The 25466-nt window shown below is 53.2% G+C and overlaps 1 protein-coding gene across 2 annotated transcripts; it reads right to left on the reverse strand.

Annotated features, from left to right (window-relative positions):
• PALD1 (phosphatase domain containing paladin 1) lies at positions 1-23501 on the reverse strand. 2 transcript variants are annotated; one of them, XM_030487670.2, is made up of 20 exons: positions 23342-23501; positions 15678-15875; positions 15443-15545; positions 15080-15259; positions 14842-15006; positions 14544-14704; positions 14310-14385; positions 13499-13647; positions 13318-13414; positions 13104-13208; positions 9979-10074; positions 9644-9778; positions 8910-9026; positions 8644-8823; positions 7698-7895; positions 7239-7379; positions 6690-6761; positions 6373-6513; positions 3215-3370; positions 1-325 (listed from the first exon to the last, which is right to left on the reverse strand). In XM_030487670.2, the coding sequence occupies exons 2-20, from the start codon at positions 15860-15862 to the stop codon at positions 176-178; spliced, it is 2607 nt and encodes an 868-aa protein (XP_030343530.1). In that variant the 5' UTR covers positions 15863-15875; positions 23342-23501; the 3' UTR covers positions 1-175. The 2 variants fall into 2 exon arrangements, with proteins under 2 accessions (XP_030343530.1, XP_030343531.1); XM_030487671.1 differs by having other exon boundaries at positions 15678-15880; positions 23342-23462.
• Positions 23502-25466: the final 1965 nt, after the last annotated feature.

Here is a 25466-nt window from a genome sequence, read left to right on the forward strand (position 1 = left end):
TTGATTTTTAATTTACAGTATTTTTATTGCGTCCAAAAGAACCCCAGAAATTCTCCCATTCTAAGGCAGTTTTGGGGCTTGCCCCTCCCTCCCCACACCCCCAGGTTTTGGGAAAACAGTCTTTTTCTTCTGCCCCACCAGGAGAAAGCAGCAGGGGACCCCCCTGCACCCCAACCTACACGAATTCCCCACGGAAAGGGCGGCAGGTGCCCCCCTGCGCCTGCCAGCGGCCCCGCAGCGTGCACAGGGGCTTGCCCTCCAGGCTCTCCAGCTCAGGGAAGCCCAGCTGGTTCAGGACCTCGTAGATCCCAGCCACTGCCGCCACCTGAAAGCAGAGGGAGAAGAGAGATTTAACTCCCCTGGCATCCTCGGCATGCTTTTGTTACTTCCTGGGTGAAGATGAGTGGGGAAGGTCGCCAGCACCTTCCTGCACCCAGGTACACCCCCACCCTCCCACCTCAGCTTTCCTCTGTGGAATGGTTTATACATTTTATAAGCGGCTTCCTTGCTGCTGGGGTCAGCCATCATAGGATTTGTTGGCTTTGGCACCCTTCAGCCAAAAAGCTACAATGGTGCCTTGTTTTTGCTAAAAACGCTGGGATTATGCAGTGGGGAGGGGTGCTTTTGGGGTCAAAGGCTCCTTGTGTATCTGCAGGTTGGGTGTACATCCCTCGCTCCAGCGAACGAGTGGGACAGGCAGCTGTCATGGTCTAAAAGCCGAGCCAGTAACTCAGCACCACCCAACCGTTCACTCATAACCCTCCTTCCCCCCTCCAGGTGGGATGGGGAGGAGAATCAAAAGAATGTAAACCCCATGGCTTGAGATAAGAACAGTCCAATAACCAAAGTATAATATAAAACTACTAATAGTGATACGGGAAATAACAAGGGAAGAGAATATAAAACTAAAAGGGGAAAGGCAAAAAACCCAATAAACATGAGTGATGCACAATACAATCGCTCACCACTTGCTGACTGATACACAGCCCAACCCGAGCAGCAATCTCCTGTGCAGGTCCCTTGACCTTACTCTGGTTTAATGCAAAACCAGCCTTCAGAAGGATTTGGATTATCTTCTCCCTTTCTCAAAGACTTCTGCTCTATCACCCCGCATGATAATGTCACCAATGTATTGTAGGTGTCCTGGAGCTTGCCCCTGTTCCATTGCAGTCTGGATCAGTCCGTGGCAGATGGTAGGGCTGTGTTTCCACCCCTGGGGCAGTCGGTTCCAAGTGTACTGGACGCCCCTCCAAGTGAAAGCAAACTGTGGCCTGCATTCTGCTGCCAAAGGGATTGAGAAAAATGCATTGGCAATATCAATTGTGGCATACCACTTGGCTGCCTTTGACTGCAGTTCATACTGAAGTTCTAGCATGTCTGGTACGGCAGCACTCAATGGTGGTGTGACTTCATTTAGGCCACAATAGTCTACTGTTCGTCTCCACTCTCCATTAGACTTTTGCACTGGCCATATGGGGCTATTAAAGGGTGACTGGGTCCTGCTAATCACTCATTGGCTCTCCAGTCTACGGATCAACTTATGGATGGGAATCAGGGTGTCTTGGTGCAATATTGCTGCTGGTGCACTGTTGTGGTTGCTACTGTATTGTGCATCATGTGAGTTTATTGGGTTTTTTCCTTTCCCCTTTTAGTTTTATATTCTCTCCCCTTGTTGTTTCCCTTATTGTTTTATTATTAGTAGTTTTATATTATACTTTAGCTATTGGACTGTTCTTATCTCAACCCATGGGGTTTACATTCTTTTGATTCTCCTCCCCATCACACCCGGAGAGAGGAAGGAGAGGGGTGAGCAAATGGCTGCATGGTGCTGAGTTACTGGCTGGGCTTAAACCATGACAAGGGCAGATGTAAACCATGCATTAAAGACACTGCATTAAAGATGCATTTAAATCCATGCATCCAGCCAACAGCAAGCATCACACATCTCCACTAAAAGATGGTCCAGCCCCAGCCACCACCTCCCGCCAGGCAATACAAACAGCGGCATAACCGGGATGCCAGGGAGGGCACTGGCCATCCTCCCTCCTTGCTGTGGCCCCTTCCAGCGAGATGGGGCAGGGGAGGATGGTGAACAGAGCTGTCAGCCACTGCTTTGATCTCCCGCCCAGCAGATCAAACATGCCAATATGAATTAGTGGTGCTGGTGGAGGCAAGTGAAGGGATAAGGTTTTTCCCACAAAGGCAGGCACTGCCCACTTAGCACCGTGCAAACCCAGGGACAGAAAAACTAATCTCTGCATCATAATAGAAACAAATAATGAAAATAATAAATAATAAAATTAAAATAATAAAAATTAATAAAATACAATAATAAAAATAAACATCAAATAAAATATAAAACATAATAACATAATTAAAATTATTGTGTCCCCAGCATTCTCTTCTCCCCTTTTAATCTCTCATGCAGAATAACCCTCCAGGGAGCAGCGAACACACTCCCTCTGACCCTCATCATTTGTACCACCTTCCAAGTCCCTTTTCCACATCTGGAGAATCTTTCTGCTGCAAATTTACAGCCCCTTCCACACTTGAGTACAAAGCAATGTGCCCCAAATAAATCCCGTGCCTACATTCCTCTGATCAGGAAATATGAATAATTTAGGGTCTTTCAGCAACCCCCCCCCCTTCCATTTTCTCAGCTGGGTCCCAATTCCCTCAGATGCCCAGTGCCCTCCATTCCCTGTGCCACCTGCCCCGGTCAGGCAAGGCAAAGCAGGGCTGCTTTCAGTTATTCTTTCGTCTCACTCCCCAACCAGTTTGGCCAAGATATTATTGTATTTTTAATGCACTGCGAAGAAACCAGAGGTGGGTTTGGGTGAAAGAAGAGCCAGCCAAGCTAACCAAGCCAGGCAGAGGGGTCTGGAGCAGGGTTGGTTGGTGGCTTCCCAGCCCCAGATGCTGCAATCACAACTGGCTGATCACAATAAACCCTGGGAAGCTCAAAAGAGGGAAAAAGGGCAGATTTGAGATGGGAGAGCACCCCATCCATGCGGTAGGATACCACCTATCTGCAGTAACCTGCCTGGCTTTCCATAAGAGCCACCAACCTGGTGATATGGGAGTTAATCCAGAACAAAGGGACCACATACATTACCCCCAACAACCATACGGAAATCATATATAAAATAAGAATGGGGCTCTCCTTCCCAACTGAGCGAAGACTTGCTGGCAGCTTAGGTAGGGAAAGGCTCACCTCACGCATCCAGAGGCTGAAGGGCCGCTGCCAGGAGTCCTTCTTCTCAAGATGCAGGTAGGCATTGAAGAGGATCAGGTAGATGTAGCGCTCCAGGTACTGCAGGCTCCTCAGCTGCAGCATCCGCATCTCATTCTCATCCTTGCCTGACTTCCCCTGGAAGAAGCAAGAAACTGGCTGAGATGCCCGTGGTACCTGCTTTGGGAAAGCACCTGAGAGGCAGCTCCTGCACCCAGTCCTCAGTCCATGGTCCTGCTCTCCATCCATCCCACACAAGAGATTGTGGTGAAGGTGGTGATGAAGGACCCATGAGGACCTCTTGTGCTAGGGAAAAGCCATATATACTGCTACACACTGGTCCTCCAACCCCATTATCCCCTGGGGAGCTCAGCCCAGGCTGCAGCCCCTGCCTCACCTCCAGCTGAGGAGGGAGGACCACTCTGGGGACAAAAATAAATGCATCCTTCCAGCCCGCTCCCACTGTGGCTTGGCAGTCCAGACTCTCATTACCTTGTGGTTTCCAGCACATAAAAACTTCCCCTTTACCATGCAGACCTCAAAAATAGATGAGGTATTGCTGAATGTGTGGGGTGTGTGCCCAGGAGCCAGGAATAGATGTCCAGGTGCAAACTGTACCCGAAATCATGAGCTCCTGGGCTGCAAAGCATTTCCCCAGGGAAAACCATGCACTCCCAGTCCAATTCAGCCTCCACCACCGAGGAGAGGAGGCCATAGCAGCCACCCAGTGCTCCACTCTGAGGTTGGTGGCCATTGCACCTCCTATTACTAGTTTGTATATATATAATTATACTATTATTATAGCTGTTACTTTAAGATAATCCCTGCAGTGATGCCCCTTCCGGGAATTAATAAATAATAAATGAGGAATAAACAGTCAGCCAGCACAAGAGCCCTCATCCCATAGTCAATCCCACTACGAACCCCGCAGACCACTCCAAAGAGTAGCAAGTCCTTGCTCCAGTGTCAGCACCAGCTCGCCCTCAGGGACAAGCCCACTCTGCTTTCTCTAGGTCCTTCCCCAGCCACTTGTTGTCAGGGCACACAAACATTTCCACCATGGACTTTGAAAAACCAGGGTTTGTCCAACCCACTTGTACCCCCGTTTGAGGCAGCACCTGGCAAGTGGTTCTGCCCTTGAAAAAGGTGTCCCCTCTGTATTTGCAAAGCAGATCCTATTACTATTTTCCTATTACTTATCATGTTATTATGTTACTCTGTTTAGTTTTTATTCTATTATTCTATTATTTATTATTTTATTATTTTCTACTATTTAATTTTATTCTATTATCATATAATGTATAATTATATTATCCTATCATCTTCTTATATTCTATTTTTTTCCTCCCAGCTAGGGGTGGGAAAGGGTATGAACAAACCAATGCAAGCACCAGAACACCTTTTCCTTCCCTCCTGCTTGCCCTAACCCTGCAAAGCATCTCTGGGCAGGCTCCCACAACAACAAAGAAGCATCAGCCTCAGGCACACAGCATCCATGCCATGACACTGCTGGTTCACCCAAAACCCATGCTTCTCTAAACACTAACCACGGCTTAATTAAAAGTCCATTAGGGCAATACCTAGAATATACAATTCCTGTAATTCTCTTCAAGCTGCCCATCACTGGGGGAAAAAAATAAAATAAAAATGAAAGCATTTGCATATGCCTCCCCTGGCCCAGCCAAATCCAACGGGATGGATGGAGCAGCTGAGAGGAAATGCAAAATGCAGTGACAAAAGGCTCCTCCTAGGACAGAGGGTGCGGGGGAGCGGATGACTCCCTCCTTATCTCACTTTCCCACTGGGCTGCCAGGGCGAGTTGGATACAGCCAGCCCGGAAACAGGATACAGCCCAGGAACACCCATGTGCTGGTCCTGACCATCAAGCGCCAGGAAAAGGGGCAAGGAGGTCGCGGGAATTGTCTTCTGAAAAAAACCCACACCAGGAGCAGCCGGGCAAGACTTCTGCTGAGCTCTTCCTGAGACCCCCAAGGCTGAGTAGGGGCAGGAAGCAGCAGCAAGGCAGGGGATCATTCTGGGTCACTAGAGAACATAATTAAATCCATAAGCAGGCAGCCACTAGTTTAGCATGGGAGTTTTTAGCTCTGCAGCAGCAAAAGATGCAATAAAGTAGGTGAGACCTCCTGCCGACTACATGGCCACCTCCCCAAAGTACATGAAGAGGGGGAAATAAAATTACTCATCCCAAGTAATTTCACAGCAGCTATTGCTTCACACAGTCAGGTCCCCAGTGGTTTGTTCCGCAGAGCTCAGGTTTTCTCTCCCTGCCCCCCAAAAAGCAGAGGATGCCATAAACCAGGAGGCAAAAGCCTAGGGAGCCACGGGTGTCACTGGGTGATTAAATGCTTTTGTTTTCCTTGCCCTGGTCAATCATTCACAGCTGTTAATTGAAAACAGGGTCGATTGCAGCTGTGGGCAAGAGCTGCAGCAAGGCAATGGCAGAGGGGACATGGAGCAAACCATCCTGGGCAGGGACGATGCTGAGCCTCAAGCTCAGCCTTTCTGAGGTCCCACGAAAGAATTGCACAGAGTGAAAAAGGAATTAAAAAAAAAAAAAAAAATCCTCTCTCCCCTTCATCAGCTCCACAGAAGCTCCCACATAAAATCGGGCTGCAGCCCACAGGCTCAGCAGGCCACAGGGTGCTTCCTGCATGGGCCACGATGGGTCCCCTCCCGAGCTTCGGAGCTTCCAGGGCTGGGAACGGAACGGGAAGGACCAGCCCTGCCCTCTGCCGGCTGCAGGATGCGGGACAGTGCCGGGCGGGAGGGATGCCGGGTGCCATGTGGAATGGTGTGGGATGAAGGACAGTGCTAAATGGCGAGGCTGCTGAGTGGGATGCGGATGGTACCGGCCAGGCGGTATGCAGGGTGGGATGCAGGATGGCACCAGGCAGGCAGGTTGCTGGCCGGGATGCTGGCTAGGATGCAGGATGGCACAGGATGCACGACAGCACTGGGTGACCAGTCCTGGCCCGTCCTCTGGTAACATGCCAGAAAGCTTCAGCAAAAGAAACCATCCAGCTTCAGCAGGGCTGCTCCCTGAGCCTGGCAGCACCCTCCGGGATTGGAAGCAGCAGACCAGGGCAGCCCCATGCTGACAGGGAAGAGGGCATGTTCACCTGCCGGTAGGTACAGATGATGATTTCTCGCAGGTGGTAGTGCATGGGCGTCATGGTCTCACTGACAGTGTCCAGAGCCATGTCCACCTCTTTCTTCATCCGGTGACCGTCGGGCAGGAGCTGGACCACCCTCATCACCACCTGGAGCATGGGAAGAAGCAGCAGGGGTTTCACCAGGTGTCTCCTTGCTTTGACCCCACTGCTCCGTCCCTACCCGGGAGAGGACACAGCCCGTCCGAACAAGCAGCTATGGCTAAGGTAGCAAGGAGCAGGCTGGGAGGGGGACCCTTAAAACAGAATCAGGCCTAAGGACTCACCTCAAACTCCCCTTTGGTGTACTTGGCATCAGGCACACTCACGATTTCCTCCTCGCTCATCTCAGGGATGCCCTGGGACAGCCAGAGGGTCAGGCCATTAGGGGCTGCACACCCTGCACCATCCATACTGCCCAACAGCTTAGCAGAAATGCAGACCCTGAACCCAACCCACCAGGACCCCAGGCATCCTCCACTTCCCATCTGCCTAGGCAGAGAAGACCAAAATTTACCCCCAACATCCGCTCTGCAAGGAGAGAGCCACATCTTTCCTGCCTTTAACCCTTCATCCTGGCGTGGGAGCTCTCAGAATCAGGGTAAAGGCTCACCAGGGAGGCACCCTCACTTCTCCTGGAGCAAACTGGGGGCTAGGCACAGCAAGAAGCCAACATATGGGCAGTCACCCCCTCGTAGCCCTGGCCCGACCCCGGCCCTCCCCACTCTCCTTTTAACCCTCCCACTGTGCAATGGCTGCTGTGGGCTGTACTGAGCTTCCCCAGTAGTTGCCGCTCCAGCCTGCCCCCAGGGAGAGCTGCAGACCCCAGTACACACATTGAAGTGCCAGAGGGTGAGGACACCGATGACCATGGCTGTGGTGGTCCTGTCCCGGCCACTAGAGCAGTTGAACACAAAGGCTGCCCGTGAGTCCTCGGCCAGAGCGCTCTTCATCGCCTCCAGCAGCCGGTCAAAGTCCTGCCGAGGGCAAAGCCAGTGGGTTTTTATCAGTGCGGCTCACCGCATGCTGGCACAAGTTGCCCACCTGCCCTCCCCACCAGGGGATCCCACTTATCCTACAGCTGCCAGGCTAAAATCCTTGACTTCTTGCTGCTGGATCCAACCCAACAGCCTCCCCTCCATCCCCGGCTGGCTGAAGGCACCTCCCAGGGACCCCTCCCTGCCCCAGCAAGCACCTGGCACCAAGCCTGGGCACACCACCTGGGCACCAACATTCACCACACAGCAGCAGGAATGGCTTGGGAAGGAGGCAGCACCATCCCATCCCTAGGATACCTGCTCCTTCGGAGCACAGAAGTCAGGGATGGGGATGCGGCGGTAGGTCAGTCCCTGGCAGGCATTCTTCTGTTGGCTAAATATCTCCTGCATGGTCAAGCAGCTCTTGAACATCTTCATCTGCTTCTCTGCCTCCAGGTACACCTCCAGCCACTTCTGACACTTCAGCAGGTCACCCTTCAGGGTAGCCTCTAGTTTCTGCAGAGGATGGAGAAACCCTCTCTGTAAGACCCGCTCGTGTTATTATTATTTTGGGGGAGGGGAATTTTAATTATTTTAATTATTTTTTTAGATGCAGGCTGAAATCCCTCTCAAACACCCACCAGGCTCAGAACCCCAGACCAGGTCCTGGACACAACTTCTGCCCAGGACCTCGGTCCCCACCATGCTCGATGGTAGCCTCAGGAGCACCATCTCCCACAATCCCCCGGGCAGCTCCTCCACACGGTCACACTGCTGCTGGCAGCCAAGCTCCTCTGCTGCTTATCTCCTCTGGATACCGAGCTGGGAACATCTGCTCTCCCCTTTCCCCCGGTGCCTTTTACCCTCACTTTTAAGCCACACTATAAATTCTTTGGGGGAGGATCTCTGCTTTGCTCTGTTTTTGCAAACTCTTACACAGTGACAGCAAAGTCAGAAGGACTCTTTATTTTTGCAGTATGATAAAGAGCAGGTCAACCACCCGGTTTTCCATCAGCAGGGGCTGTCACCAGCCTCCAGCAGACATGGAGGGCAGAAGCTAAGCATGGCACCCAATATGACCACTGCTCCTCATTGCCAAAACTAAAAAAAACCCAAAACCAGAGCAAGCAGCTTCAGGGGCTGGGGGACTATCAAAGACTATGGACACGGCCCATGAGGGCTCTATGGGAGGAGGACATCCACCCTTCCTGGATGCGCAGGAACCCCCATGCACGAAGCATCTCCCCAGTGGGCAAGAGCTCACCTCCAGCTGCTGGGGCGAGGCAGTGGGCACAGGGATCAGCTCCTCCAGGTGCCCAGGCTCCCGCAGCGTATAGATCTGCTCATTTCCCTCCAGGACCACTTCTTCCCGGAGGTTGATCCAGACAATGCGGGTGTGCTTCCTCTTGGCATCCGTCAGGTACCGCAGGACGCTCCCCAGGGTCTATGGGAAGGGATGGGCAAGGATGATGGGAGGGCTGGGAGCCCATTGCAGGCAACCCTGCCCGCCACAGGATGCGTGTCCCTCACCTTGGAACTGGGCTGCGCCGTCCCATAGATGGGCATCTTGGGCACCCGTCGGAAGTTGGCCACACTCATCTCCTTGGCAGTGCTCAGCACATCTGGGGAGAAGCGCTCATCCGCCACCTGCAGCAGAGCAAAGCCTGGGCAAGGGGTGCACCCCCAGCACTGCACCTGCTCCTTCCCACTCATGGGTTTGCAGAGGTGTTCCCAGCACAACACAACCTCTCACCTGTGGTCCTGCTCAGAAGCCCCCAAACCCTTCCAACACCAGCAAGCCAGGGCTCAAAAGCACATGGCTGCATTTCAAATGTAGGAGATGCTCTTCTTGTAGCAAGACCATGCCAAAGCAGCAGCAAGCCACCAACAGCTCTGGCCTCCTTCACCCAGCCACAGGCAAGAACCAAGGACCACGAAACTGCAGCTAGGCTGGCAGCTTAGGCGTGTATCATGGGGTGCTCCAGCATCCCGGTACCCTGGGTCTGAGGGGCCAGACACATCTGTGTGTACAGGGGGTCTCTGGCCATATGCCCATCCTTGCCAAGGATGCCAGCAGGTCATGGACCCAAGACCCCATCACAGACCTGGAGACCCCAAGACTCGGCATCTGCCTTACAACAGGGAAGCCCCTTTGCTTCTCCCACCCAACCAAACCTCTTTGAGGGTGAGCATCCCAGGATAGTGCCATTCAGGGGACAATGAGGAGCGGCCACCCCATCCCTACATCCAGGGCAGGTACTCACCAGTACTCGTGTCCCCTTGGTGATGAGATCCCCAGTGATAGTGAGCTCCGACGAGTTCATCTCTGCCTGCAGCCGGTAGAGCTCAGGGTGCCGACACATCCACCTGCTGAAGCTGAGGGCAAAGCCCAGGGGGTACTGCCGGCAGGGGGCCGGGGAGGGACGCGCTGTCAGCCTGGGCATGCACCCCCTGCCCAGACACAACCCACAACCCCACCGAGAAAACCTGCATTTGCTTGGGAAACTCAGAGGTGGAGATCCCTTCCCTCCCACTACACGTGGAAGTCAAAACAAAGAGCAAAGGAGGGATTTTTGGGTTGGTGGATTTTTGGTCTTACCTGCTCATGAATGTAGTAGTTGAAAGCAATCAAGTAGAAATAGCGTTCAAGGCTCTGCAAAGTCCTCTGGAGGAAATACTCTTTGGTGCTGTTCCCCTGAAAGCAAAGGCAGGTGGGATTCGTGGTGCCCAACACCAATGGGTCCTACAGCCCCAAGCAGACCAGGAGGCTGGGGAAAAGCCTTACACACACTTATTTGCAGCTGGCTTAGAAGAGAGACAAGCAAGCAGCAAACAGGACCAATGAATGTTTTTTATGGAGCAGGTTTTCTGGAGGAATGAGCAGAAAGATGGGCAGAAATGCCATTTAAACTGCTCAGAAGGTTTTTTGTATATTCATGCTAACTTCACCAAGCTGTTTGTTTGGAAAGAAACTACATCCAAATGAGAAGGGGCTGGGGGTGGGGGGGAACATACAAAACCCAATCTGGAATGTAGTGTGGGTTTTGGTTTTGGTGTTTTTTGCCCCCCCTTTTTTTTTTTTTTTACAAAACATTTCAAGTTTTCCATATTAAATGATGCTTAAAGACTTTCAGCTCAAACAAAATCTTCCCTTTAGGCCAAGGACAAACCGGAAGCAGTTCCAACCAGACCCAAGGGGCATTGCTGTCCCAGGGAGATACACTGTCCAGATGCTAACTGGAGACTCAGACCCAAGGGGAGCGGATGGTTAACACAAAGTCCTGCCCCCACCCCGGCCACCTCCAAAGCCTTCAGCCGAGATGCTTGGGCAGCAACGCCCCTTGGGAGAGAGGTCCCTGTGCCAGCAGTGCCATGGGTAGGGATGTGAGGAGCCTACTGGAGACATCACCTCCCAGGCCCATGTGCTGGGTAATGCAAGGAACGGTTAGGGACCTCCCAGGGACTCCCCCTCTGCCTTCAGAGCCCAGCAGAACCCACCAGGACCCACTCCAAGGTCAGCATCTCATGGAGGATGGCAGACCCCTAAATGATGGGTAACACTAGACAATCAAGAGCAAGATGAGCTTATTAAATAGAAACATAAGCCACACACCCTGTAATAGCTCCCATTTCCAAGAGCCTCCTTTTTCCTTTCATGCCTAGAAGCATCCTGATGCCTATGTAGCTGGCTTCAAGCAAGCCCTCCTCTTCATCTCCACCATCACCTCCCCAAACCAGGTGTGTGCCCCAGCACAGCTATCTCCTCCCAGGGGTAAAAGCTCACACCCTCACCATTTTCCACAATTCAGGAACCACATCCACACTGCCTCGGAGCAGGGGTTTGTACATCTGAGCATCCCACCCAACAAACTAACCCACAATGCCAGCATCAGCAAAGGAGCACCCAGCACAGGACCCACGAGCATCTTTGGAGAGCCTGTCAGGACCCTCCTTCCCCCAGCATACAATGGAAAATCCTTTTAAGATGGGGCTGTATACATATGGAGGTTGACCTGGCAAGCAGGGTTTGTCCATCTCTGACATTACGTTGCTGAATCATGAATATTTACTTGTTCTCAGCAAGAGAAATCCGGCCCGCTGTCATTTATCAAGAAGCAGAGCAGAGGTCTTTGCTCTGGAAACTCAAAACAAAGCCTGCAAGGATGGAGCCATGCTGGATTTACCAACAGCACCAGTGGCAGAGCGGCGCTTCTCCCCAAGAGCTTAGGTTACTGTAATCTCACCCAAGTTAAATCTCTTAATATTCCCACTTAAATAGGCTTTTGATGAAAAGGGGGATGATCGGCTCATGTGTCAGCCATGGAGAGCTGGGGATCCAGCTGCAGCTCAGCAGCCCAGGCCAGCATACACCTACCCCTGCAACACTATCACTTCAGGCCTTAAATTTCTGCTTTTGTCCCCAGCACAGGGCAGAAAGCCACAGTGCAGCATAACATCATTCCTCAGTGCCCAGAAAAGCTTTTCCTCTCCCCAAAATCAAGTGGGGCTCCACCAGCTCACCTAGCAAAGCCCCTTGGTATCACCTGCAGCCCCTCCAGCCCTACCAAGCCCAGGCCGTTTATTCAATGGCCGAGCATCAGCCCCTCTCCCCTCCTCATCCTCCTTCCTCCAGCACATTTTCCTGGCCCCTTGCCATTGTTTAAACCTGCTCTTGCTCCATGTAGACTTCAAATAAACACTCCTCATAGGTAATTTACGGCAGTCCCCCAGCCGTTTGTTTCCCTAGCATTGAGGATGACACAGAGCAGCCTCTCCCAGCAGAGAAAAGTCAGGGAAAAGCTTCGAGGCAGCAGGAAAACCCTGTGCCCAAGCTTTCCCAGCTATACAAGAGAGTACCTTCTATCAGATGAGCAGCACCAAATATACCCAAATTCATCCTAAAAGGGGACAGAGGTGTGGGCAAGTGTGGGGTTTGCCACTAAACACCAATAAAGTGGAAGGAAATGCTTTCTTTTCCCATTGCTTAATCCTTTTTCACGGTGTTTATCTGCTCCAGCCTCTTTGCTTTGGATGCACAGCACCTGTTTTCAGATTGCCCTTTACAACCAGCCCCAGCACTTCCACTCCACATTCAGCAATAAATGGGAAAATTAATCTCCAAAGAGGCTGTGATAGGGGCAGCACTTCCATTTAGAACATCCTCCCTCCATCTGTTGCCTGCTGAGGACCTCCTGGGTCGGACAGGGGAGACCACAGCTTCCCAGCTGTGGAAAACCACCCTGCTGGCTTTTCAAAACATAGTGAAAAAAAATCTGCAGATAGAAAAGCTTGACCTTGAGCGACTACATTTGCAGGAAAACCTCTCTCCAGCTCCCGAGGACTTCTACCAGCCAGGCTGGTATCAGTTTTTCACTTTCTGAGCTAGTGAAACCAGCGCACGGGATATTATTCGCCCCCAAGGTCATCTACCACAAGCAGCAGCGAAGCCCAAAACAGCCAGCTTTCCCTCAAATCCCAGCCTGCTCCATGTTATGGCTCTTAAAGAACTGCGGGGGTGGGGGGTGGAGAGGGGAAAAAAAAAAAAAAAAAAGAAAAAAGGAGAAGCTCCACAACCTTCCATGTTTCACATCTCTGGGAAATTTCCAGCTCACAGGAAACTTTGGATTTCCAGAATTTACATTCTTCTCATCCCCACGCAAAAACACCTCAATAAATTACCCTGTGCAGGCAGCTTGCCTCCGGGCAATCCTCTAATTAACATACCTGGATCTGATAGTCCTCCCCAATCCCTTCCAGCTTCTTCTTGTACTCGTAGATGGCTTCCATCATGTCATGCATCTCCGAGCAGGAGGTGATGGCACCATCCACCTTGCAAGGAGCAAGCGGAAAGCTGCTCAGTGAACCCCAGATTAGGGAGGAACACTGACTTCCCCCCCTCTCAACCATTGTGAGAGGGGTTTTGCTGAGACCTCTTTACCTCCTCAACTATCTGCTGGCCTTTGGGAACCATCTCGATGAAGGTCTGGACGACCCGAAGCCTGTCCCTGGGGGATGCTTTAGGCGGGTGGGGGAGGCTGAGATGGAGAAGAAAGAGATCAAACCAGCCCCAGAGGCACAGGCATTCTCCCCACCCCAGCCCCAGGGGCTGCCCCACTTACTCGGGCTTCTGGGCAGCTCCTCGGTGGTGGTGGAGGATGAGCATGCCCATGGCCATGGCCAGGTTGGTCCTGCCCACGCCAGTCTGGCAGCTGAAGAGCAGCGCTGGCGGGGGTCTGCCAGGGTCCCGCAGCAGCAGGCTGGGGCTCTCCTAGGAGGAGGGACAGAGGGATGGAGACCACAGGGACATCCAGAAGAGACAGGTCTGCCACCACAATGGCCAGTGTGGAGATGACAGCCCTGCCCAGCCACGGAGTGGTGAGTGGCATCTCCCTTTTGCTCAGGGAATGGTGTGGATGGCCCAGGACAGCACAACAGGCAGTCCATCGACTGCATCCCCCTGTCCCATGCCCTCTCCAGCCATGGCAGACATTGGCCTGTCCACACCACTCCCTGAACAAAAGAGAGATGTTCCTACCACCAGACCCCAAGCCACTGAGATTTCATCTCCCAGGCTAAAAAAAAATAAAAATAAAAAAAGTAAGAGAAGCCCTGCCATTGAAAGCCTCTGCACCAAATCCAGATCATTTATCCCAAACCCACTTAGGAAAGAGCCATCTGCACACGGATGCTAGGAGGTGGCAAGGGATGGTCACTTCCAGCCAGGGGTAGGGACAAGCAGCTGGACAACATGGATTTCTCTAGCAGGGTCTACAGCAATGGGAGCGGAATGCAACCACAGGCACAGGCATCCTCAAGCGAAAAACAAGACGCTGCTCCCAGGGAGTCACACTCTCCGATTAGTGCACTTGCTCAGGCACAAGAGAAAATCCCAATCCAAGGTGGCCCCATGGACCAGGCACTTCAGCTCACCCTGAGGAATTGGATGAAAGTGTCAAACTGCTCCTCCAAAGGGGCTCCCTCGGTGGGCAGGGGCAGCCGGTGGTACCTGCCAGGCACAGGGACAGCCTTTGTTAGGAGGACAGGGAAATGGCAGGGGCTTTGTCCTCACCACCATGGAGGACACGTGGCTTAAAAAGCTATCACGAGCTACCAAAAGCAAAGCCACCAACCACACATGAAGAAGAGGAGGAGGAAGGGCAGCACCTGTAGGAGGGCAGGAGGAAGATGGGTCTGCGGTAGACCTCCTCTGTCACCTGGATGTCCTCCTCGCACTGCACCCGCACAGTATGGGGCTCGTCCCGCAAGCGCTCAATGTCATTGTAGACATAGTAGACACTCTCGCTCAGCTGTGCAAAGTCGTGGATCTAGAGGACACGGGGAGCCTCATTAAAATCCACGGGGTGCCCACCACCTCCGACAACCCCTCAGTTCATCTTTGAGCTGAGGGGATGTGTGCACCCCATTATCGCCGGGGCGATGACCCCCTCCCATCCCACCTCACCTCCTTGCGGATGGACAGCTCCAGGCTCTCTGCCCGCAGCCCCTGCTGCAAGCGCTGGAGGTTCTCATGCAAGTTCTCCTTGCCCCGGGGGGTGTAGGACACAAAGTCCCCCTCCAACCGCAGGAAGACCACGGGCTCCTCACGGACACAGAAGAAGACACACTCCTGAGAAGACGGGAAGAGGCTGCCCAAAAGCTCTCTTACCTTTTTCCACCCCAATTTCCACCCTCCCACCAACCTTGTGGCCCTCTCTCTGCAGCTTCTGCAGCACGAGCTTGAAGCCGTTGAGGCTGGGTTGTCCCATGCCGAACACGGCATAACCTCCTTTGGCTTGTCGGAAATTGGGAGCACCACAGCTGCCAGTAGTGTTCAAGACGTCTAATTTGCCATATACATCCCTGACCATGAAATATTTCCCCTGCAAAACAAGATGGGCAGAGAGAAGATGGGGAATAAGAGGATTTGAGCAAGGAGGCTTGAATGCAGCTGTGAAGAAAAGTGGCTTTTTCTTGGTTATCTTGAAAATTAGCCCTAAAAAAAACCTGAGGTCACCAAACCCCAGGCTGAAATGAGTTTGGTGTGGGGTGGTGAGGATGCTCACCTGCACAAGGTAGTGTTCTAGTGTGGCCTCAGAAATGCGTCCCACCGTGTAGTTGGCCTTCAGCAGGTCATCGTGGATCTGAAACTCCTCCCTGCAGTTGTACCTACAAAAGCCACATGCAGGTGGGTAGAGGAAAAAAAATAATAGCATAGGTAAAGATTAGAAAAACAGTATAAAGAGAAGAGGATGCAAAAAAACAGAGGTCTGGAGTTGCAAGAGGCTACCAAGGACTTACGTGATGACCACGGGTGCCACTTTGTTGGTGATGATGGACTTGGCCTTGCTGTTATGGAGCCCCAAGGTCTGGAAGGAGTGGATGCTGAGGGAGCGCTGGTCCTCCATGCTGCCGTCGCCGGGCACCCTGCTCTCCAGGGGGGATGCCGAGACTGCCTGCTGTGCCGCGCTGGCGGTAGTACCCATAATCCGCAGGCAGCTGCACTGGGACGGGGAGGCAGCAGGGAAAACAAGGAGGGAGCGAGGGACAGGGAGGGAGCAGGAATTTTTTTTTCAGCTGCTCCTGGTTTAGAAAGGGAAAATCCTGGGCGGGCACAGGGCAACCCCCTGCTGACAGCCGGCAAGGAGAGGCCCATTTGGGAAGAAACGCTAAGCAGCCCTTTCCCTCCCACTCCTGCAAAGGGCTTTCTTCCTCTGTGCCTGCCTGCCATGTGGCTCCCTCCGTCAGGAAGGGTCTAGACCCGGGGCAGCTAAAAGTGGGGCTGAGGAAGGCAGGGGGAAGCAGAAACACTGGATCCGGCCCCTAAAATCTGCTGAGTCAGCAGATGGCACTGCAGAAGGACACAGTGGTACAGCCCTTAGCCTCACCTTCTACTTCCCCAGCACCCATAAACTGCTCCAGGGTCCCTCCCTGCATGGAAAACGCTTGAACAGTGAGTAAATATTGCTAAATATTTAGTAATTTAGGAGCTGGCCAGCATGCCTGGAGCAGCAAGCGAGGCTCCAGGACGTTGCTCCCCGATCCAAGCTGTGCACGCATATGCGTGCACACATGCATGTTGATGCACACGCAAGCAGAGGATGAGCTGGGGAGGGGGGTGTGAAGTGCTCACACATGATTTTGCAGCCTCAGAAATTGTGGGCAGCAGCAAGGAGGAAAGGTGTCCCCTGCACTGCAATAAATAATCCTGCAGTGCTGAGTAACCCCCTTTATTGCAGCGGAGGCATCAGGAGCCTGGAGGCAGCAGAATGAGAGACTTTCTTCAGTAATTAATGAGGAAATCTGAAAGCTGCATTTAAAGCACCTGGTTATTCCCATACTGGAGGAGCACCTCTCTCCCAGGGCAGGCAGGGGACCCTGAAAGCAGCCCCCCATCCGCAGGGAGCTCATCCCTAAACAAGGATGAAAGCAAAAAGGCCAGCACAGGGCTGGGGACTGGCTGCAGCCAGGAGCATCCTGCCACACTCGACCGGTCCAGAACAATGGGCCGACTGTCTGCATCAGCCAGGGCTGGATCCTGGTAACCAAATAAAGTGAGAGATGGCAAAGGGGTAGCCTGGTAACTCTGCCCACCCCTATGAGATGGTCCCCAATAAAATCCCCTTTGTACTGATGCTGCATGCGGAATAACCTTGGCAGCATCCAAAGGGGGATGGTATGTGCTCGGTGGCGATGCACAATGCTGGAAAACCCAGAGTGACTTTAACCCAGCTCTACAAATGCTTTTGCAGCTGCTTCTGCTGCCTTGCAAGCAGCACAGGATCAATCCCTTACTGCAATCCCAGGGAATGTGATGCCCCCAGCAGCTGCAAATGCTTCAAGGGGGGAAAGCCTCCGGAAAATGTGCTATTTGAAGACAGCCATGCGCTGGCACAGATTTTCCCCTCCTCCCCATCTTCTTTCCCCGCTCCACAGAAAACTTGTTGCTCTATCATGAATTTTCTGCACCATTAGGCAGCCTGGTTTCTTTAATACACAAGAGAAGGTGGGGGAAAAACCCCAGCTGTTTCAGGCCAGTGCCATTTCTCCACGTCCCCGTATGCATTTCTTTCACATGAACACTGTCAGGGCAAAAATAAAGCAAAAAAAATAAAACATAGGGAGATTTCAAGTGTTTCAGAGCAGGCACTCGTGGCTTTGGAGACCTCAGCCAGCAAGCAGGAGGGGGGCATTCAGCCAGGATGCTTTTTTCTTTATTTTGTTCAGAATTGGTGCATCTTTTCAAAAGCAGCCGGTGCAGCCCAACAAGCTGTACTGATCCCTTTGGGTCTGCTCCAGCATCCCCATGGATGGAAGCTCACACCCCCAACTTGCAGGCAGGCACAGGCAGCTTCTGTATTTCCTCCATTCTCCCCTCTACTGCAGTCACCCACTTTCACCATAAATGCCCCAGGGATATTTTGTTTGTCTGACAAACCACACCAGCAAATAACAGACATAAAAGACGTCAGGCAGATTTGGAAATGGTCTTTCAAACCACAAAATGAATGGAGAGAGGAAATCACATTTCAGCTTCTTTCCCCCCCCTTGGCTGGACAGGCAAAAGCAAGCATCTTTTAGAAAAGTACCAAAATTACCCAAAACGGGTGCTCTGGGCAACCACGGAAACTTTTTCTAAAAAGCCCCGGGAAGAAGGAAGTGCTGGTGTTGTCCGTACAGGAGCAGCTATTTACTCGTAGTGCTGCTTCCAGAGGGAGCAAACAGGCTTACACCCTCCCAGTACCCAACCTGCAAGCTGGGACACAAAATGCGACGGGTGGGGAAGCAAAACCTTACCCCAGGAAACCAGATAAATGATCCTGCCTGAAAACTCTCCTAAATATCACTGATGGCTGTGACGAGAATAGATACAATGGAGCCGCCATCATAGGCCAGCCACGGGGGCAGGAGTCCGGCCTGGGAGGGACCAGCCCAACAAAGGGCTCTGGATTAGCCCAAATATCAGGGTGTTTTTCCCCAGCCATTGAAGACAGTTAGCAAATGCTAAACAGCTGCTTAGGCAGGCAACTTACCCTTAAAATAAAAAATTAGTTTTATTATTTTATCTGTAATTTAAAGAACCCCACTGCATCCAGCATCTCAGCCTGGAATGTTAAGATCTGAATTATTCCCCAAAATCAGACGAGTTGGTGAAGCTTTGCTCTGTTTTCATGCCATTATCAGAATTTAGGAAGCTCAGATGCAATCCATGTGGATTTTATGATGGCATTAGCCATCAGCCAGGTCAAGCCAGTTTTGAGCATTTCTTCCCAAAGCAAGATGCTGTATTTAGGGGGTTCCTTTCTAGTAGGGAGAGGATGCAGAGACAAAACGCCCTGCACAGCATCCTTTCCTCCTCTCTAATCTTATCCCCAGGGTGAGAGATGCAGGGACAAACCCCAGAAATACTCACCCAGCCAGCTCATCCCCGTCAGCACTCACAGCCCTCATCTCGGAGACATTGTGGCTGTGGTTCAACAACAAAGAGCCCATTTTCTCCCAGCCACAAAAAGGACAGACACCCTGCAAGAGGGTATCCCACCAGAACAAACCAGCACTGTTCTTCTCCAGGTGTTTTGCCTAAATTCAAAGCTCCAGCAGCCGCCAGTTAATTATTCCTGCTGCCTAGTGAGAAAGCAGAGCCCCCAGGTGGGTAATGTGTAGATGCTTCCCCTCCCCCGCAGACAAGCCCCACTGAGCCTGGGGTGGATGGGACATGACAGAGGAGGCACAGACAGCACCAGGATGGTGCTTGAACATCCTGAGAGATAACAGGTGGGCTCTGTGGCCTCTCCCACACATCTGCCATGTAAGTCTTGATGATGTACAGTGCTCAGCCCCCCACCTGCCCACCTCACAGAGCTGCTCCTCTCCCCACCACCCAGCACAGGAGTTATTCCCACATCCAGCGACCTGGCGAGGACTCAAAGCCAGAACAAACAATGGACTAAATATAGTGGGGGGCGGTGGGGCTACAGCTGCAGGATGCATCTGCCCTGGTCTCCGTGATGAGGAGGAAGCATGCACTTGCCCAGCCGCCTCATTGTCAGCAGGAAATAAATCAAATAAATCTCCTTGCGCGCATCCTCAGGTTATTTTATAGGTTTGGAGTTTTTTTAAATTAAATGCAAAGCTCTTTGGGAAGCAGCAGCAATTGCAGCATCCTCCTAACACATCCATCTCTTGGTGTGGGGCAGCCCTAGCAGCTTTTCGGAACCAGACCAGCAAGGATGCATCCGCAAGGGACTGACCAAGGGGCACCTGGCACTGCTGACCTAAGCAGGGAAGCAGGAAACACTGCAGTGTGCAGCAGGAAGCCCCAGCACTGCCGGCGAGGCATCACTGAACCCCCAAGGAAGTGCTGGAGCCAAGCCCCGAGCCCCAGCGTGCTCTTTAACCCTCTTTTTCAGAAAACAGTGAAAATAAAAGAACACACAAACAGCCGTTTGCCAGGGGAGCCCGTGTGTGTTGGGAGATAACCTGGAGCAGAGGCTGTGTGGGAACTGGGCTCCTTTTGTTCCAGGTGATGCCGGAAGGAAGCAGCTTGGCTTATTAAAAAAACATAATAAAAGAAAAAAGAAAGGTGAGAAATAATATATTAAGCCATGGTTTAGCTGAAACATGCCGTTCACTTGCTGAGCAGCAAGGGTGAAATAAGACAAGGAAGCAACGCGACCCAAAACACTTTAAACCTACCCAAAAGCACTTTGCAATGGGAAAAGGCTCTAGAAAGCCAACTTTGCAGAAGACAGCTCTGATTTTACAAGCCTTGATTGTTTTACTATTATTTTTAAATACCCAAAAGCAACCGCTCTCCATTCTCATGGACTCTGGACTCCTCAGAGAGCCAGCACTGACAGCCAAAAATACAACCAAATAAGCAGCATTTCCTAGAAAGTACAGAGGTATTTCTCAATCGGGCCGAGATCAGTGCTGCTAATCCCCCACATGCCCTGTGCTCCACCACTGTCATCTGCCAAAGAGGAGGGGAAAGTATCAGTGGGATACCTTCCCCCAAATCCAAGCAGGAGCACTGGAATAACCAGGACCCAGCATTTCACACCCCCTCCCTGACGTACTCCTGCCTTTTGGCAGAAAACTGAGCACCACATCCCTGTCCTCCATGTGACCAACCCGCCTTTACTTACTTCATTTAAAAGTCTTTACCCTGAAGTCAGGGAAAGCTGTTTGAGACAGGGAGGAGGTCATAAAAAGAAGGCAACTAGGCACGTCACCCAAGAAATGTGGGTGTGATTCTGCATCACAGAGCCACCAATGGAGAGGATGCTGGGACCCATTGGGAGGTACCGGGAATGGTACCCAAACCTGGTTTACAGTGAATTATTAATCAGCAGTGTCAAGCCTTCCTTGATAAGCAAAGCCCCAGGCGACATCCAGGAGGCATTAAGACATAAACATGTCTCAGCAGCAGGACATGGCTTTTCTGGCTGAGCCACCTCAACTTCGCACAAAGCTCACCTGTAACAGCTAACAGCAGCCCAGGTGCAGGATGCCTTTTGGATGAGCAGCTACCACATGCACCCTCTCCCCTCCAATAAACATCTTTACTGTATTTTTTAAAGGGGACCCTCAGCAGGTCCCCTCGCACATCACAGTAGTCCCCAAGGTGCTGCTTTGCACGCCAAGACATGAGAGTTCACTGCTCAGCACACAGGAGGTGCTCAGGCTCCCTGCTATGGAAGTGAGTGATTTTATCAATGAGCACCAATGGAAAGAGGAACAAAGCCCTAATTTGCAAGCGCCAGAGCTGCCCGTTGTGCCGCCAGCTCACTGCTGGCTGCCGGTGGTTTCAAGGTCTGTGAGCATGCTTACTGAAGTTTCCTTTCAATAGTGCAGAGAAGAAAAAAAGCCATAAAGGATGGAGATAAAGGGCAGGGGCATCTCCAAAGAGACAACAACCCGGCCACCGAGCTGTCCTCCAACACCAAGTACTCCTCAACTCACCAGGAAGCACCACGGTCCCACACCCAAACCCGCTCAGCCAAATCTTTCAGCCAGTGCTATTTCCACCTCCTTCCCACAGGAGGTTTTGCTGCACGACCCCGTGCCCCCTGGTGGCTGGGGGGGGTCCCCACAAGGGTGGGGACTCCAGGGTGACACCCACAGTGCAGCACCCTGCTCCCAACCCTGGGAGGCTCAGCGCCACAACAAGCCTGGCCAGGGCTTTTCGGGAAGGCGAGGGCTATGATTTTGTGCTATTCATAGCTAACCACCGGCTCCCCTCCCGACGGGAAGGCTGGCAGAGCAACAGGACAGCTCCGTTTACACGGGGCCGCTTTTCAAAGCCGGGCTGCTGCAGACCACACCTTTCACAAGACAAGCAGCACCTTATGCGTGCCAGCACCCGCCATAGCAGACGCCTTTGCACGCTCGGTGGTTTTGCATGCGGTAGCGCACGCTCCTGCGCTCTCCCCGACCCCGCTCTCCTAAATAAAGAGAAATCAAGCAAATCCCAGGGGGTATTTGCTCACAACAGAGACCTGCCAGTTATTTTTAGGCTTCGTGTCATTTGTGCAGACATAATCACTTCCTGCCTTCCAGGAAGGAAATGTCCCACCACCGCTGCCTGCATGCCTCCCTGCCTGCCTGCTCCCTCCTCAGGCAATGCTTGCCCAGCCACCCCAAAACTTGCTGCCTTCTCCCCCCACTCCCAATCCAGGGAGAGTAACAACTAAGACACAGCTTGGGATGTATCAAGTGCCACAGTCCAGAGCACTGCAGGGAGGTGGTGTTCATCCCCCCTGGGCTAAGAGGAGTGATGCGCTGGGGAAAGCATAGAGGAAGAGGTCCGGAAAAGTCCGGCAGCCATAGGAAACACAGCCTGGACGTAGTTTCTAGAAGTTTTCAGCCCTGATAGTTACAGATCCTGGGCAGAAGCTTAGTGAGAGAAACCAGTCTTTCCTTCTAGGATATCCTCCGCATCCCAGCTCTGCCTGGGAGACACGGCAGTGAGGGTGACTCCATCCTACATGGGGGCAGAAGCCCACCAGGCTCTGTGATGTACCGTGCATGAACATACCAGTGGGAAACTGACTGCTGAGTGATTCCAGCTTTCCTGCTCCTCCTATGCTCCCCAAATGGGATGCTGCAAGAGCCAAACCCCAGACTGGGATGCTCCCAAGCAGGGAAGGGACTGTGGTTACATCTGCTCCTCTTCCTACTCTATCCTCACCCTCCAGCGGAGAGCCATCCCAGAACTCCCCATTTCAGAGCTGGCTCCTCAGATGGCCTTTGGGGGTGTAAGGGAGGCAGCCAAGGGATGCAAACACCAAAACTCACTTTGGAGCACTCTAGCCACAGCAGGCACGGCCAGCACCAGCAGACAGCCGCACTGGGCTTCCCGCCTGGGTCAGCCTCCTGCAGGGCTGGCTTCCAGGCAGCAAGAGGGAGAGAAAAGCCCCTTTAAATAGGAAACAGGACTGCAAAGGCACAAGAGCTGGGAAGACACCGCAGGGCGGATGCTGCGCCTCAAAACTACTTATCCATCTATTTTCTGGAAGTTTCAAGCACAGCACTGGCTGCAGATAAAACCTCCTCGATGGGGTTCCAGCACCTCATGCCCACACGGTGGGGTTTATTTTCCCGGGGCAAACTAAAGCTTCCTCTCATCATCCCCCACCATGGCTCTGGGGTGAAGGGACCCCGGCCCAACAGCACTCCGGGTCCCGCGGGAGGAAGGCTGCTCCTAGCAGCGGCACCCACCCCACCTCTCCCGATGGAGTGTGGCAGCAATCCCCCCGCCCCGGATAGCGCCTGGGGGCACCCCGAGGTTCCAAGCCGGTACCCCACGGCTGAGCCTGCTCCCTCCATCCCCTTCCCCACGCAGCCGGCTGAGAGATTACCGCACCCGCCCCGGGAAGGGGATGAGCGGGGGAGCCAGCCCCGGGGGGGAAGAGAAGCTCGGTCCCGGGGGGGATGCCCGGCGGGGCGGGGGGATACGGTACCTGGCGGCAGCTCCGGGCTCAGCTCCCGCGCCGGCCTGGCCGCGCCGTCGGGCGCCCCATGGGGGCGGCAGGAGCGGGGTGGCGGGAGCGGAGCCCCGCGGCCACCCCGACCGCCGGAGCCTCGGCGGGGGAAGGAGGCGGAACGGGAGGAGTGGCAGCGCTACCGCTCGGCCCCAGCCGCGCCCGCCGGCTGCCCAGCGCCGCCCCCCGCCCAAAGACACCCCCCCCCCAGGCCCGCCCCTCCGCCGTGCCCCAGCATGTTGTACCCCCAGCCACAGCACCGGCCCCCTCAGGGACCTCCTGGCATGCAACATTCACCACCCCGTAGACCCCCGGCATGCAGCATCCCCCACCCACAGCACCCATCCCCTAGGGGACGCCCTGGCATGCACCACCCATGCTCTCAGGGGCCCCGTGGCGCATTACATTCCCCAGCCACAGCACTGATCCTTGAGGAGACCTTCTGCTACACAGCATCCCTTAGCTGGATCCCCCTCAGGGACCCACAGCACAGTGCATCCTTCAGACAACACCCATGCACCCCTTCTGGGACCCCCTGGTATGCAGCACAGATCCCCCTCAGGGACCTCCTGGCATGCAGCATCTCCCAGCCACCACACCCATGCCCTCAGGGACCCCCAGCACATAGCATCCCCCAGCCACACTGCTTCTTCACATCCCCTCCTCTGTCAACCCCCTTGGATGGACAGGAGACTGGCAGATGGCACCATCTCAGCCAGGTTCAGAAAGACACCACAAGTTTTGGGAGCATCAAGGCACTACCTGTATCTCTCAAAGCCAAAATGCTCTTTTCTTTCCCAGAAATGGAAGAGGAGGGAGTAGATGTGTGTAATGGAGACCAGGGCAAGGGATACTGCTGGATCCAGGCTGGGACTGGTATGAAGTGGCTTGCAGGGAGCCCTTACCTCCCTGCTTTATCATGCCAAGGGGGATTGCTCCCCAGAACTCACACAGGGAAAGTAGAGGTCCAGCACTCACTTCTGCAAGCACTCAGCACAACTTTCAAAGCAGGCTGAGAGCTGAAGCTTACAGAGGAACCTGTGCTTTCTGCTAATTTTAAGCTTCCTTGCAGCCTGCTGGAGATAGACCCCCCTGCCCAGCCCCAGAAGATCTCCTCTCAGGTCAGGTTCCAGGGCTCTTAACCACAGGTAGGGTGGGAAGTGGCCCCCCTAAACGGAGCTGGGTACATAGCTTGGGTCCCTTTCACAGGCCCGAACACAGCAGTCTGGCTTAAAAGTAAGCCATCTGCAGAGCCCCCATGCTTGGCCTTCCCACCTTGTGGGAGGCTTTCAGGGCATGGTAGAGAGAGTGTTAGACCTGGAGGCGCCCTCTGAAACACCAGGGTAGCTCCAGCCCCTCAAGTCTCAGAGCAACCCCTCCTTGCTTGAGCCACTCAAACATCTCAGGAAATAAGGTGCTGGGTGCTGCACACCCAGCTGCTCCTTGACACATACAGGTACCATGGTGGGTTCCTGCAATGACTCTGCCAGTACCAGCAGGGCCAGCAACAAGGTCTATTCATCTTCTGCTAGTTTCCATCACAGCACAGAGTAAAGCCATGAGGTGACTTCAAGCTTCCCTCATTGCCAACAGGCATTGCACTTACTCTGCCATGGAAAGATGCTATTTTAGCTAATCCATAAAAGCCCAAGTCCTTCAGCTTCCCGCTGCCTTCCCCTATTTCATTTGGGTAGGAGGACCATGTAGGAGGACCCCAGCCCCACCTCCCTCAGAGACCCCAAATGCCCCGGCACTGCAGCCTTGCTCATGCGCAGCACCATTCACAACCACTTCACTGCTCCGGGAGGCACCGCCAAATAAGTGTTTATGGGACACCAACAGACTGAAGGAAAAAGAGAAAAACGACATTAACACGTTCACCGGCACTGGGAAGGAGGGCCAGGAATGTAAACGGAGCCTGGAGGCAGTCCGAAAATGGTAACGGCTGGAAAGCAGAGCTGGAAAGTTTGTTAATCGGGATCCTAGATACTAGCCAGGCTCCCGGCCTCCGGCTCAGCCAAAATACCCTTTCCTGAGCTGCTCTGCTGAATCACACAGCTGAACGCCACGGGGCAGACCCCAGCAGTCACACGTGCAGACGGCA

Source organism: Strigops habroptila, chromosome 5, assembly GCF_004027225.2.
Source record: "Strigops habroptila isolate Jane chromosome 5, bStrHab1.2.pri, whole genome shotgun sequence".
Taxonomy (NCBI): Eukaryota; Metazoa; Chordata; class Aves; order Psittaciformes; family Psittacidae; genus Strigops; species Strigops habroptila.